Raw genomic sequence first — 16,072 nt, forward strand, 5'->3', positions numbered from 1 at the left:
TTCGATGATTTTGTAGCTCCGCCCCCAACTTTTAGCGAACATCGTTAAGTCACGTGGTTTCCAGTTCACGCGACAACTACTCTGCTTAAAATCTGTAAAAAATAACATTAGATGAATTCAAATTAACAGAAATTTCGTCACTAATATCTGAAGATGTGAAATAAATCAGCAAAGTATAGATTATGTGTAGTAGTGGAAGAAGTATTCAAACAACAATATGTGAGCAAAAGAGGTATTAGCAAGAAAATGTACTTAACGCACCAAAGTTAAAGTACCAATAAATAACAAGTACTAATAATCCCTATCAGTTGTATATTGTCATATTTGTGTTGTTGATACATTAATATGTAAGTGGTACTTTATTGTTGTAGTTTATTCGCAGCTTCAACTGTTTTAAAAATCAAATTGTCTGAGAGGTTGTTCGCAATACAACTGTTTTACTAAACTATTGGACCATTACTTACAATAAAATCGTACAACTGGATTGTTCAACAACCAATTACACGTTGCTGAGGCAGGGCCTCAATTTAACCCTTTTGGATTGTTGGTGTATTTAAGTAGAGTATAAGTAATGTTATTTTCTACCACTGGTTTTAAGTTACCATATCATAATACTCATATGAGTATATGTATATATACATGTATATATACATATATATCATATATATATGTATATATGTACAAAGCAGATATTACGGTAACATAACTGCTTCTGGCTTTGCCGTATATGAGCATCATTACGGTAACTTAACTGCTTTTGGCTTTGCCGTATATGAGCATCATTACCGTAACATAACAGCTTTTGGCTTTGTCGTATATGCGCATCATTACGGTAACGTGGGTGGAACTTCAACTGTCAAACATGGCGCTGTTCAGCTCCGGCCTGTGTAGCCGTTTGTCTTTGACCCAACTATGTGGTCTCCGGACAAACATGATAACAAATGGCCTTTACTCTCCTTATGTGTCCTGTCAGTCCAGGTATGTTTAAAACACTTGATACTTCATTTGTCCACGATTTGTGGGTTTGTTTTTCTCGCGTCTGACTTGAACCGTTGCTAACTGAAGCTAGCTGCATATCAGGACATGATGTACCGTTTGTGTTTGAGAAGACATATGTAGACAGATATATGATAGAAAATTAGTTGTCCACTCTATATTGAAATCATAGTACTTTGCTGTGTCTTTACAACACGTCCAGCATTAAACTACCTGTGATTTTAATATACTCAAACACGTGAACATGGAGTGTAGTTTCATGTCCTGTATCATTAAGATGGATATAAATAATGACCAAAGTTAAATGACATTCCGACTTTTGACATTTCTTTTTTCATATTGATAATTCAAACTCGTCTATTTCGATGATTAATCTTTCTTATGGGTAAATATCCCTTTCATTGTAGCAAGTGGATAAATAGTGAGCCCTCCTTTATTTTAGGTTATACATGATTTAAAACAATAGTTTTCTCATAACATAAAACAACGTACTGTAGTAAAATAGCAAGAAAGATTTGTGGAGAAATGTCTCGTTTTATTGTTTTGATTTGTCAATTATTTTTTAAGTCTTCCTTCCTCTTTGATCTTTTTTCTTATCTATGCCTAGTGATTAAAAAATGTTAATGTATATGTAATTAATATATTTCTGTAAATAGTTTAATTTAACCCCCCTATATTACATTTGTATTTAATGTATTACTTTTATTAAAAAAAACGTTAATACTGTGTTATATTATATTCTCTGCGAGATGTTGTAGGTCTGTTAATTTGTGTTCAATGAAAACAAAACGAGAAGATTTCTGGCGTTTAACTGCTGATCTTTTCGTGTGATTGAATGTATTCATGTTCACGTCTTCTGCTCGACAGGTTGCCTCTGTGCAGACACTACTCATCATCTAAAGTCAGACGCGGTATTGGCCGATATGTCGCCTCCAAGTTCCAGACGATAAATGCCAAATATGAAGGTTTCCTCAAAAGGCGATTTCCCCGCTTTTATCAACTCTATCACACTTTCACAAAAGGTAGGATCAACGTTAACTCACCTCTGGCATCTCTAAGACTATATTTCTAATGTTATATACTGTAGATACTTTTTGCATATCTTATGTTAGCTGTGTTAAACTGCACACTGGTTGTGTAGCTACACAGTTTTTAACAGTAGTTCCACAATTTCCAAAGTGGAAAAAATTGTTGAATGAATTTCAGTTCAGAAACAGGAACACAATGTCAAATTCACTCTGTTGGCTCTTATACACACTTACATTGTATTGCACTACATGATTGTACCTTGTTTCGTTTGCACCTTATGTGTAGTCTGAATGTTGCCTCATTCATTCTTTAGGGTTTTTTGCACTGGAGACCAGGAAAAACACAGTTTTGTTCCTTGTACCAAATACAAGACACAACTACATAAATAGTAGTTAATAAAAACAAAACACATGGTCATATTACATATTAAAACAGTTCATATTTGTAGCTTACATCCTTTGCCGAGTTAAGAATATTGATGGCACTTCTAAAATACATCGTTAGCAGCCAGAAGGACTGTATAGAAGAGAGGATGGGAGCTATCTGACAGGACCGTCCTCGCTTTCTTCATCGTCCTTTCTGTAAAAAGTTGAGTCACAGGCTTTTGGGGTTTACCACCTGTTTTAGCTGCCATTGACACAATCCTTGAAAGTAAATTATTTGATCTACAGTTGAAGTGACCGTACCAGGCAGAAAGTGCAAGTTTAAACATCCATCAATAGCTTTGTACACTAGTTCTAAAATCCCCCGACTAACACCAAGGCCACTAAGTTTCTAGGAAGATAAAGTCGCTGTGAGCATCTCTTGAAAATATACTTTGTATTTTGAGAGGAGCTCACCTGGAGGTCCAGAACTGTACCAACAGGGTATTTTCAGATCTTGCTTTGTGCAGATAACGTATTTGTTTGTCTTGGCCACATTGATTTCCAGCTGGCTAAAGTGACACCATGTTTGAAGGACCTTAGTGTGGGCGAGATACAGGCAGCTTCACCTAGAGGCTCTGTTTCTGTAGAAGGCCAACGAAGAACATGCCATCAGTATACTGAAACATTGTAAAAAGAGGGGAAAGAACATGTCTCACATGCTCCCCCTGTCACAGAGCCTCTGTTTTACTTCTTTATTTTTTATCATTGAATCATTTCAGGATTCAAGCTACTGTTCCAAGACGCCAAAGATGTGCAGATGATAAAAGCAAAGATGTTCTCTAACAGAGTGCAGTATAAGGATTTGCCTTACAGGGAGATGGAGAAGCTCAGACAGGTGGGTCTTCTCCACCACCATGAATCATGTCCAGATATTGTCACATTTATGACCAGATATTGAGTCAAAACATTGTGATACAGTGGTTGTGATGTAATGGATTACTGATCATGTTTGTACACTTTTCTAAGCAACTCTAAGTGTCGGGTTCACATTTTTAAAAAGTCAAATTTTGTTACTTTGGAAGACACCAGCTGAAGGTATAAAAGAAGATTTTACAAATGGTCTTTGACATAAACTATTGAAATGACAAAAGAAGGTAATCAAATTAAATCAGATGTCTGAAATTCAGCAGCAGTTTTCACAGTAAAATAATTATGTTCTGTATGTTATAGCCTCACTAGTAAGCATTTAATACTTTACCTTTTATTTATAAATTCCAGCTATGTAATGTTTGTTATCTCACGGCATCTTAACTCAATTTACATTTGTTTCACAGTTCCGCAGAGACTTGATGAAGGCCCTTCCGCTGGTGGTGATATCAATCCCTCCCTTTGCCAACTACCTGGTTTTTGTCTTGATGTGAGTTACTTTCAAATGACCATCTTTTCATTTCAGTTGGCACCCTTTTGATTCATATTCAGCAAAGAAATGTGAAATTATTGACAGTGATGTTAATTTATATCCCTCAATATTATTGTTGAAATTTTCTTCTTATCGTGTCCATGTTGTTATATTAATATATATTGTTGATATATTAATATATATTTGACCATCCTTCCATGTGTCCCTTCTCTCTCTGCTACCATCTCCTCCTGTTCACTGCCAGGTACTTTTTCCCCCGCCAGCTCCTGATCCCTCATTTCTGGACTCCGAAGCAGCAAGTAGAGTTTCGGGAATTGTACCATTCCCACAGGGTCCTGCACCACTGGCCAGTGCTCAAAGGGCTCGAGAGCACGAGCCAACAGGTCAAAGACGGCCAGCTACAGAGTCGCCTGAGGGACCTGTGTGCTAAAGTAAGTGAACACTGAGGAATACTCTCTATATTTAAATATGACGGTGTACAAAACAGATCATATCTTCTCCTTTCACACAATAAAAGCGCTGCAAGGATGACGTGTTTTTGTAGGCCCACCCCAGAAGTTAGCATCACACTAGTTCCCTCAACAGAAAGATTTTTCTATTTGGTTTTGGATTACTGCAGAAAATAAGCTCTGTGGCAACATAATCTTCACAAAGGAACACCACTTTTATGATTTTGTAAGCATACATACAATCCCCTGCAGTAAAAAGCTAACATTAACAAACGAACTACACCCCAGTCGCACGACTTCATGTCACCACCACGAAGCTGAAGGCAGTCTAGTGTTCGGCGTATTGACGTTCGTTATTTAGATGACGTCTGTTAAGTTAACAGGAGAAATTTCTCTTTGCTCATTGTACAAATATCAAATTTGAGGTATTTGGTCAAAAACATCATGATTTTAAATTGTTTCCTCTGCTGGTAAAGGGATGTGGATTTTAAGTTATATTTCACATAAATTACTCAATATATCAAATTACAGAATAAATGGCCACTGTCTCTCATTGTAGATTAATACTACAAATTCTTCATGGTTGCACATACAAGTACAACAAGGTTGAACCTGTATCCAGTGTTCCATAAAAGTGGGATGAACTGCCTTCTCTGTGCCTTTTCAGGTGCAAAGCGGAGCAAATCCTAAAGTGTCTGAAATCCTCGCAGTCCGGAGCCTGTTCTCTGGACCTCCTCTGGGTATAAACAGGATGAGTGTGGATCAGATGGTCAGTTACACCCCTCCACTCTTCACAACGTCACACAACGTCTGCACAAACACTCGGTCAACCCGAACGTCACTAGAATATCTCTCCTGTCTGTCTTCACGGCCAATCAGAGATACGTCAGCCCCCTGCTCTTCCTGACTCCTCGCCTCCCGGGTGTCCTGATAGGCCGCCGGCTGAACAGCCACGCCATGGAGCTGCTCCTGCTGGACCGGGCCCTCAGCAGGCTGGGCCCCCACCAGTTGAGTGACTCCGAACTCAGACAGGTCAGTCACTCCACACAACTTAAAACATTTCACATTCACTGGCAATACATTGATTTACATGATGAATGTTGCGTATCCCTCATTAAGCTGTGTTATAAATAAAGAACATTTGTCTCTTTTTCAGGCTTGTTATGTGAGGGGGCTCCATTCTAACAGTCTTGGCATCAATCAATGCCGCGAGTGGTTAACCCAATGGCTTCAGCTGTCCTCCTCACTGAAAGGTATTTTCATTTGGATGTGCACTATTTTTGTAATTTTAGCCCAATCCTGTTGACATCTGTTTTATCTAATATTTAAAGAAGAATAGGAATTATGCTTATTGGCTTTCTTGCCGAGAGTTGGATGAAAAGATCAGGAGTATGTCTGTACTGTAGATATGAAGCGCCTGATTGGCTGAGCTTAGCATGAAGAAGCAGCTGGCCTTGTTGTGTCCGAAGGAAACAAATTCAGCCCACAGCACCTCCAAAGCTCACTAATTCACATGGCATATCTTATTTGTTTAATCTGTACAAAAAAAAGGTGATAAATCAGTTTGCAGTTTTTTTGTGCAAAGTAATTTAGTTAGCCTAACGTCACTTATGATGGCTTGGCACAGAACTCAAATCCTCCTTTTGAGAAAAATGTATTGGCCGAATTAATGTAGCAATATGTCCAAATAATAGAATCTAAAAAAACAGAACAGTAAGGAAAAATAATACTTTTTTCACAGTGAGGAAGAAAGACACTAACTGTTAATCCTGTTAAGCTCCACAATAGTTTCCTTGTTATACCAGCAGGATCATAAAACTCAGTTGGGTTGAGTCTTTCAAGTTTTGGTGCAATAGAATTAAATTGAATCTAAGTTAGATTAAAAATTAAAAAACTGATGTTTGAATTCAATCTCTTTATTTCAAGCTAGTTTTAAAGTTTGCATGATTTAATCAGGTTTAAAAATCAATCAATTGTGATACAACCTGGCCTGTCTTTACATTGCAAGTAGTCGTTTGCTGCTATATTAATGGTCTTAAATAGAATTTTAGCACCTTTTTAAAAGAGTACATCACAGATTTGGCATCGCACTCCTACTAAATTGTCAGACTCAAAGTTAAAAAAGGATCAAAATCGATGCAGCAGAACCAGAGATATTGTTGTTTTTATTCCATGCATTCTTTTTCCTTGTCAATACCTGACTCCTGCATTACCCACAATGCACTTGTGGTCTTCAGGCCCATCCAATGCTGACTCAATTAATCAGACTTCATGCAGCACCGTCTGGAGCCACAAAAGGCTTCTTTACAACTGTTTCCACTTCCATAGTCGTACCCCAAAAGACTTTTATGTGGAGTTCTCCTGTAATGCCTCGATATAAACTTGGTATTGATCTTCTCATCTAACTCTCGCACTATTCCCTAATTTGTCTATTCTAAAACGTAATACTGTTGTTTTTTTATGCCTGTTTTGTTTGATTTTCTGCAGACTCAGAGGTGTCACTCCTTCTGCACTGCATTGTGTTTCTCTCTTCCAACTCCCCGACCGGTGCCAGCCGACACTGACAGGAAGCAGGAAGCAATCTGCTTTTGTGATTAGGTCGTCTCTTGTGCAACGGGCAGCACAGCTTCCTAAGAGTTGTCAACATCTCTATTTTCTTGTTCTTGGCAAAATTATGAGGTTTAAGAAAGGAAAAAAAATCTTTACGCCCAAAACTTGAAAGGATCCTGATAAGTCCAGAAGGCTTAAAACTGTCCTGTTTTCCAAATACATTCCCAGTAAATAGGATTTATTTGGGAAAAATCGTATGAATCCATTTAGTCTTCATCAGGGGAGTGGTATGGGATCTTACTTAATAAATTAGCACATTAAGAGAGGTGCATGTTGACTTCAAAATCTTGCTTATTGGAGTTATCGTGTAATTCAGACCCTCAAGAGGGACTTAAATTGATTATGATGCACTGAACCATATTAAGTGGCGTTGTTATAATTACCTGTCGCTGTATCTCAAGCTTGATACAACTGTTAAGCTCAGGCTCGTCATTTGTTTACTGCTAAGCTAACACATCATTACACACCTACTTGGACAAAGAGGATAGTGTTTAGTAAAAGTTAATTTTTGACTTGTAGAATTGTTCACTCATTCCTCATTAAAATTACAATGCTTTTATGTGGGCATGTTAAATGTCATAACATGTACACATTAAACACGTACTGTAGCTTCTCATACATTTACCTCACTTATGTGCTCCGCTGTTACTTCTTTACAATTAATAACTCTGTCCAGACGGGAATTTTCTTGCAACAGTTTTGAGGGAACAACATAATTTTGTCACGCAGGGAACAACCGGTCGACATGAAAAATCGGTAGAATACACAAAGGCACCTTCTAAAAAGAAAAAATGTTGATGGATCCTCTATAGAGATTTAAAAAAAGAACAATCAATATGTTTGCAATTGCAAAGACATTCAAGCGTGTTTGTGTTGTAATTGAATTTATTTGTTGTTGTGCAGCACAGCACTCGCAAGCTATCTGAAAAATGAAAGTGATGGCAATTTAATTTATTGTTTACTAAATGTTTTCTTGATTTGGAGGCTTAAGATGACATTAACACTTCTGCACAGAATTTCAAGTGCTTTGCTAAATTCAGAGTAGCAGTACAAGAGGAACTGCACGTCTGAACGTCCAGTACAAGAGGAACTGCACGTCCTTCATGCTGGTGTTTGATGTAGGAAAGTGTCAAATAGGAAAAGTCATTTACTTCCTGTGCCTTTCACAAGGACTGGCACACTACATCTAAAATATAAGTTGCAGAAGTTATTTTCTGTTAAATATATATATATTATTTGCTCAACTGGTTTTGAATGTTTTTTTGCTGTGCCAATATTATATACATTTTAATGGAACTGTGTCTGAAATAAAAACCTTTTATGGTGCATTTATTTTTCCCTGTTTGTATTTACACTTCAGATAATCCAGATGTAATTTAAAGAGTCTTTAATAGCAACTGGAAAACAGCGAAACAGATCTTAAGTCTTCTTAACAGAACAACAAAAAGTGTTAGAATTCCTCATAACCAACAAAAATATACAGTAAGGTGGAGTTTATCATTTCTATAATTTCCTAAATGCATACAGTAACAAAGCAGAGATATTGTTAACCTATGAAAATACAATCCAAAATCCCTATACAAGAAAATATATTCTGTGACTTATATCTGAAATATAGGATGAACATATAAGTTTCCAAAAGAAGATCCCACTAAGCGTGACCTGAACAGATGACTCTTCCTCAGCTGTGGGGCTGGATCACATGACTTCGTAGCCGCTGCGGATGCCTCTCATCAACAGGCAGGAGAACACGATGCCCAACACCTGCAATTTAAAACGATCACACACGAGAAGGAGAGGACACATCGGTTTATTTTTCTGCTGGTAATAAAGTTGTGGTTTTTTTTGACAGACTTGCAATACAATCAATCCTTTTAGAAGCAAAATAAAATCACAGTGACATTAAAAATGCAAAAAAACAAACTAATATCAAATTTAGAAGTTTCAAATGAATACAAAAACACATTAAAACTATCTTTCAAATGAAATCATATTAGGAGGTAAAATTTAGTAGTAATATTGTACTTGTTAGGATTTATGCACTACATACTAAGTGTCTGGACAGATTATGTTTTATATTATTGACGTTACGTACCTGCAGGCTCGCAATGACGAGAGCTGCAACGATCACCCACAGGAGGTTTTTCCTCAGGAAAGCCACCAAAGCATCATGACAACCCTACAACAACAAGAAACAAAAGTTAGATTTAATATGGAAATTTCACTGGTTGAGTTATTTATTATTTAACAGTTGTGTTTTGTTGACTTTGGCTTTACTTCGTCTTATAGTTCTGACTGTAAAAAACTGGCCTTGCACATTTGATAAAGGTGACAAAATACAGAAATGACCATAAAGTGTTGTTATTACACCAAATATGGAAATCTTTTACCTTTTACTAGTTGTATGTTCTATTTATAAACCGATATATTCATTAGTGTTTTCCAAAAAGTCAGCCAACATATTTTGAGGTCAGTTTTACCACAGAAATGTCTTATTTACATGCACCTGTGTGGGGACTTGTTACACACGCAAACTGTGTGGGTGCGTGTGTGTTGAACACCTATTTGGCACAGAGAACCATCATCATCCCATTGGACTTGTTTCTGTCTAATATTTACTTTATGTCCAGCTCCGGTTTCGTCTCAACTCACCATTCTTTAGTTAGCTTAGTAGATGCTACTTTGTCAGCGGTTTGGTACTGAGAGTGTAGTTAACGGTGGGTTCATCAGAGGTCTTTTCTATTGCTGACAGGGTTTAGACTGATAATGAGCTAAAAGAAGATCTAAAGTAAAGTATAACTGCAATGTCGGGTTGTGATTCTCAGTAGGTTTGTCACAATGCACAACCTCTTTCTCTTCTCGCTCTAGTCCAACCAATAAATCAGCTGATGTATTGATGAGCGCTGGTATATCTGTATCGGTCTGTATGTCTGCCGATAATTAAAAAGAAGAATTAAGATAAAGAGACAAAGATAAGTTTAAACAGAAGCTAGAAACGTTGCACTATTGCATAGTTTGTCCGTCTGGTAGCACGGACTAGTTTTTCATCTGTAAAATGTCCTGCTGCGTACACACGTCTTTAAAAAATCATGTTAATGTAAATATAGATTATTTTTAAACCCTCAATTATCAATATTGATATCAGATGGGCTCTACTTTGTTTCCTACAGCCAAATTACAGCTTACTGCTCATGCAAACCCTACATTTTCTACAACTGCTGCTTCACATAAAGGTCTTTCCGCTGTGTTTTATATGTATTATATGTGTAATTCTAACTATATCTCATGCTCAATGACTTTTAAAAACAACACATTGACTGGGGGTTTACCTTCTGGTGCACTTTTTTCGGGTTTCTCATGGTCCCCTTTCCACAGTGGGCAGAGGGAGTCACACAGCATGAGTCAGGCACAGACTTTCCATCTTTTCCAAAGCTACTCCAGTCAGTGGAACTGTTCCCGCCACAGCATTTCATCTGCAAATGAGTCACGTGAAAAACATTTAATATGGTCATGCCGGCAATGTACAGTAAAAGGATGTAACTCGTGTCAACAGATGGTGCAAAGAATAACAACGTCACATCGTGCGGCACAGACCAACAGGATGCAGCGGTGTTATGTGAAGGTGTTGTCAGCAAACAGTGAGAAAGAGAATATACACTGAACTCACATCCTCCTGGAGTTTATCCACGGTCTTTTTGAAGTCATCTGTGCCGTTCTTGTAACCAGTAATCATCTCGGTGAGACTGTCCTGGACGACATTTGACAGCTACATGGGAGGCACAACATGGAGGTTAAAGCACACCTTCTGCAGGGTCTTACATACTGTCACACACAGAAAACAGTGAAACTCGACACTCACTTTTTCTCTGAACATGTATCCAACGATCACTGCTGCGATCTCAACAACAATGAGCAGGAAGAGAAGAATGGCAAACTGGGGAAAACAGAGAAATTAAATGAAATCAACGTAATTACTATTCTAAGCTACATAATACATGTTTTACACACATTATTCATTCCTCTGTACAGCAAAGGTAATTCACCCCTTTTTGCTGTATTGTTTAACAGATATCGCACCACGTGACTTACTGTGGTGACCATGCAGTAGTTCTCTTTCCAGGCACCGCAGCAGCCGAAGAAGGCGATGAAGAAGATCACCACGCCGATCCCGATGATAACAATGGGACCTCCTGAGGCCGACGCGTCACGGATGGCCAAGGTGTTGTGAAGACCTATTTGAACCAGGACTCCCACGATGATCAATACTAGGCCACATAGCTGCAGGGAAAAGAGGGCGGTTAGTTTACGTTCTTTGGGATCTCTTTTCATGTAATACAAATGTTTTTAGCCGACAGATTATCTGGTAACAAAATGGAAGTAAAGAGAGCCTGTAATACTTTAGTTTAATTAGGAACTGAATACCTAATTTTGAAATTTAACTGCTACTAAATATTTACTGTAAATACTCTTTGTATTGTATATTTTAAGCCACGGGATTTAATATTTGTAAAACTTTTCCAAAGCCTGGAAATTACATTTTTTTGTGAATGACGTCACCGCTGTGTACAGGCTTGCAGGGGCATGATGGGAATAACACTACTGCCCAATTTCAGTGGACCGCATAGCTCCGGAAGTAAAACCAACAGTGTGCTGCAGTACTCACTTCTTCTTATACAGCCATGGTTCACATCATGCTAATGTTCAGCAGGTAAAATTAAATACCAAATAATAATAATAATAAAACCAAACAAATTTAGAGGGATGGTTAAGGGTCAAAGTATAATATTTCTATTTGATAAAGTATATATAAATTTCAACATTAGGAATTCAGTTGTGGTTAAATGTAACAATTAGACATTTACATGCTTATAAGATTCAAACGTTGCTTCTATATGAAGACCTTACTCAAACAAAATGATTAAGCACTTATGCTAAAAGCAGATGGGAGGAAGTTGCAACAGGCGTGAGGTGATCAGATGATGAATTGCGATATGATCACACGAGTTACTGCAGTGGGTGGGGTGACGAGAGCATATCGTTCAATCTTCAACAAACACTGTGTGGATGAACTGTTAGACTGGGATCAGCTGGCTCTAAAGCAAACATCACGGTGAACTGCATATCGTTTACTTTCTCATTCTCTTTTGAGAATGAGACTGCATGAGAGTACCTGTCTAAATAAAGGTTGAATAAAAACAGATTCCCTACAGTGTGAGCCTTCGGCAACTCAATGTTACAATTCCACAAACATTCTGGTTCATTCACGCCCTGTAATTCAACGATGTACAAAAATAGCTCACAGTACTCGACACAGGCTGGCTGCATGTCGGGGCTACTGAGGTTTGGGTTTACTAAACTGCAAACGCGATCCTCAGAAAAGCAAAAGGTGGACTATGAAAAAACAAAATGCCAACAAGAATGTAGGGGTGAATGAAAGCAGGAGGTTAAGTGGCTTTGGATGTGACACATCTAAGGATGTGTGACTGACTCCGGCACAGTGCTGAGAGGAAGGGTGTGTTACAGTTTTAGGAATTGTTTTTACATGAGCTTTCATTTCTCCTACCAAAAATGTACTCTGGCCACCAATTGTAGGGGCTCGGTGGCTCCATGCTTTAAAATGTTAGCGCATATCCCTGCTTAAAGGATGAACATTGCTGCTTATTAATATTATCTTGTTTTAATTAATTGTAAACAATTATTTCAGCTTGCTGATAAATAATCAAAACATGTGGATACAACCTTAATAATGCTTATCTTATCAGGCAGACTTTTTTAGGACTTACTATATGAGTCATTACGCAAAAACAAAAACACCCTGGCAGGACAGGATACAGACATAAATAATGCAGTTCATGGTTATTGCATGGTTATCAACTAAACTCTGCCCGCCGACTAGTCTTACTACTCGTCACTTCAGTCAAGGAGACAAGGTTTGTCTGTCTGTTTGTCTGTAGGACAAAACTACCAGCCATATTTTAATGAAACTTCGTGGAAGGGTGTATCATGAGCCAATGAAGAACCTGTTAAATACACATTATTGTTCTCTTCTTTAACGCTGCAAGACAGGGCCTTTGGCCTTGGCAGAGGGCTTCCTTGTAGTTTCATGTAAAATTAACAGAAATGCTCATATCAGGATAACAAAACTATATATTTAGACTGACGGTAGCCTTTGAGTCAGATTATTGTCTGCCAAATTGGTTGTGTATTTTCCATTTTAAACCCTCGCTGCAGCTGAGGACCTCTCCTTGTTGGCAACACCAATGTAAATATTTGAGCTTGAGTCAAATAAGTGGCTAATGTTTGATGTAGGAAAACATTAAAGAGTGAAAAGACCAGGCAAACAGAGCCGGTATCAAAACAAGAACACGATAGAATATTCATCCGGGTTATAACATAACAGTATTATTACTTCTTCTATGAAATATTATTACAATACATATAATATGTAATAATTTTACCATATTATTATTAACTGTTATATCATTATCCGTTTATAAACTAGCCTTCAGTATGTTTGTCTATATACTAGAAAAATAAATAAAACATTTTCCAACATTTTACAGATTAATGTAATCAAAAAATGTATCAATAACGAAACACGTCGCTTCAACCCCTCATATTAAGCATTTATACACTGTATATTAACATTTAATTAATGTTCATAACACACTATAATGTAGTTTAACATACAGGTGGATATGCTATAACAACTGTGTTTCACTTACAAGTAAACACTTGGCTACAACTACATTATAGTTTGTTACAAACATGTATTAAATCATCATGTACTGTTATTAAATGATAAATAGGAGGAGTTTAAGTAACATTATTAATTTGATTAGTCTATAAAATGTTAGAAAACCGTAACAAATGCCAGAGTGGCATCTTCAAATATCTTGTTTTGTCCGACCAACAGTCTAAAGATACTAACAAAAACACCAGCAACAAAAGAAAAGTAGTATAAAAGTGTCACCATGAGTAATGAAAACCATTTCTGTTGGAAGTGTTACGAGTGTGCAATGTGTGGAGGAACTAAATAAAATGTACCTCCTCTTCCTGTCCTATGTGAGATGATTATCGATGTTTTGGTGCTACAGAGTCGACGGTGTGGAGCTTTCAGTAGCACAGTTGCACTGACGGAGGGCAGTAAAAATAAATAAAGTGTTGATCTGGACATGTCACATGACGCCGTTCGTTACACTTTTCAATCTGGTCATAAGATTCACATTCCATCATCACCTCTCTGTCAAGCTCACAAACGAGGAAACAGGAAACGCTCCGCTTGATCCAGGATATTTGAGATGAATGCCCCAATGTTCATGTTCTGTGCAGTCATAATTTGATAATAAACAAACATGTGAGCCAGTGAGTGTTCAGGTAGAGTAAATCAAGAGGGGATGCCAAAGGTCGTGTGTTTGCTCATCAGCTGGTTTTACAGATGAATACTACAATATATGTCAAAGTAGGGTAACAAGACCAGAGTTCACGCTCACAGTCACAAGGGCTGGCAAAAGGCCAAAAGGCCACATAACTAGTCTGTATTTCAGCCAAAAAGATACGCTGAAGTAACTCAAAGCAACACTTGTCAACATCAAGTGGCCTTATTTCCTACCTTGTGGTGTTAGTTGTGGCATTCAAAAAGCTCCTTTCACCTCTCAGTGACAATGTGTTTAGGTGCCATCTGCCTCCACTCTGCTGTCTTTTTGATAAGTAAACATTTATTAAAGAGGTGGTTGAGCGGATACTCACCCAGAAGATGAAGTTGAAAAGGAAAAGCAGGACCTTGACACATTTCATTCCCCCTTCGACGGCCATGGCTGATGATGATCTGTTTCCTGGATCGAAACATGTACACAAACATATTCAAACTAACTTTAGTCGCATTCACTTTTTTCAAGACAGAGAGCGTCACGAACATTACATCAGCTGTAATATGAGCAGAAGATATGAGTCATCTGATGATTTGATAGTTGAGCTATACAAAACGCCTTGAATCTTGATCAAACTACGCATTTTAGTTCCTATGAAGCCACACCAGTTGGTCAGTGAACCACACATCTTACAATTGATTTCACTTGAATTTAATTACAACCAAGACGATGGCACTCATCCATATTGTAAAATATTGTTTTTTTAATCTTTAGGGGCAGGGCTGCTTTAACCAATACGTTACGGTCTTTACAACGCATAGTCTGAAGGGATTAAAAGTGCTGATTTGCGGAAGAAGCAGAGCCCTGTCTGTGCACTGGACCGTTAACCACCGCTAAATTATCAACAATATTGCTTTGTCGCGAAGCCAAATAATTACATCATCCAGAGCCACTTTGTCTTATTGGATTTGTAGAGTTTGACCACGAAGTTAGTCTCACATAAACACAAAAAGATAGACACGTTTCATTCCCGAAGGTGAAACTGAAAACATCCTCTTTTTGACTAACGAGCTGGTTTTGTTGAATATTTAAAAGAAAAAAAACGTTTCTGTTACAAAAGGGCAGCGAAGAAAAGTTTTATTTCGGAGGTTTTAACTTACCTTAAAGAAGAAATCTGTCAAATCCTGCGTTGAGAGGCGAAGACGACAATGTGTTGAAATTTGTAACTTCTTGCCGTTTATAGGACTCGCTCCTCCCTCGGCTCCTTCCCTTCCCACCTCCTCTACTTCTCCTTTTATTGACCTAAACTCATTATGCTGCCTTCAAGGTCTCCTCGTTAAACACACTACTTTCCAAAGACGTTAACGGAGTCTGCTCGATGGTACTAGTCAAAAGAAGTAATACATATTTTATGATATTGTATTATTAATCTGAATTAACTAAGGTTGTCACACAAATGTAGTGGAGTAAGTATAATATTTAATTCTAAAATGTACTGAGGAAAACACTGAAATAAAGTAAAATTGTACTTAATTAGGCCTAGGAGTAAATACGTTGTTACTTCCTACCAATGCACAGCACTCATACTTGTTCATAAACTTGTAAATGAAAATAAATACCATAAATAAATGAATTACTAATGCCTCATAGATCAGTCAAGCTAATGCTAAGAACACATTTTGGGTTGTCTGGATGTTTAGTCTTTCTCGTTGGTAATAACATAGTTATACGTGTTTATCATAGTGTTTATAGACACTTGCATTGCAATTAATAATTGGGTTCTGGTTCAGACCCTCCTGAAACCTTTTCCCAGAAGTACATGGTCCAATCAAT

At 37.6% G+C, this 16,072-nt stretch overlaps 2 protein-coding genes across 2 annotated transcripts; one reads left to right on the forward strand and one right to left on the reverse strand.

The window, feature by feature from the left end:
* Positions 1 to 847: 847 nt before the first annotated feature.
* Positions 848 to 8,667, forward strand: letmd1 (LETM1 domain containing 1). The gene is made up of 9 exons (XM_031845344.1): positions 848 to 978; positions 1,864 to 2,018; positions 3,170 to 3,285; positions 3,725 to 3,807; positions 4,055 to 4,241; positions 4,927 to 5,028; positions 5,139 to 5,291; positions 5,416 to 5,512; positions 6,747 to 8,667. The coding sequence occupies exons 1-9, from the start codon at positions 863 to 865 to the stop codon at positions 6,821 to 6,823; spliced, it is 1,086 nt and encodes a 361-aa protein (XP_031701204.1). The 5' UTR covers positions 848 to 862; the 3' UTR covers positions 6,824 to 8,667.
* Positions 8,240 to 15,508, reverse strand: cd63 (CD63 molecule). Its single transcript, XM_031845345.1, has 8 exons — positions 15,400 to 15,508; positions 14,619 to 14,704; positions 10,959 to 11,147; positions 10,729 to 10,803; positions 10,537 to 10,635; positions 10,199 to 10,342; positions 8,965 to 9,048; positions 8,240 to 8,633 (listed from the first exon to the last, which is right to left on the reverse strand). The coding sequence occupies exons 2-8, from the start codon at positions 14,682 to 14,684 to the stop codon at positions 8,568 to 8,570; spliced, it is 723 nt and encodes a 240-aa protein (XP_031701205.1). The 5' UTR covers positions 14,685 to 14,704; positions 15,400 to 15,508; the 3' UTR covers positions 8,240 to 8,567.
* Between the last annotated feature and the right edge of the window lie 564 nt (positions 15,509 to 16,072).

This window comes from Anarrhichthys ocellatus, unplaced genomic scaffold (genome assembly GCF_004355925.1).
Source record: "Anarrhichthys ocellatus isolate YVR2014 unplaced genomic scaffold, GSC_Weel_1.0 scaffold5, whole genome shotgun sequence".
Classification (NCBI taxonomy): domain Eukaryota; kingdom Metazoa; phylum Chordata; class Actinopteri; order Perciformes; family Anarhichadidae; genus Anarrhichthys; species Anarrhichthys ocellatus.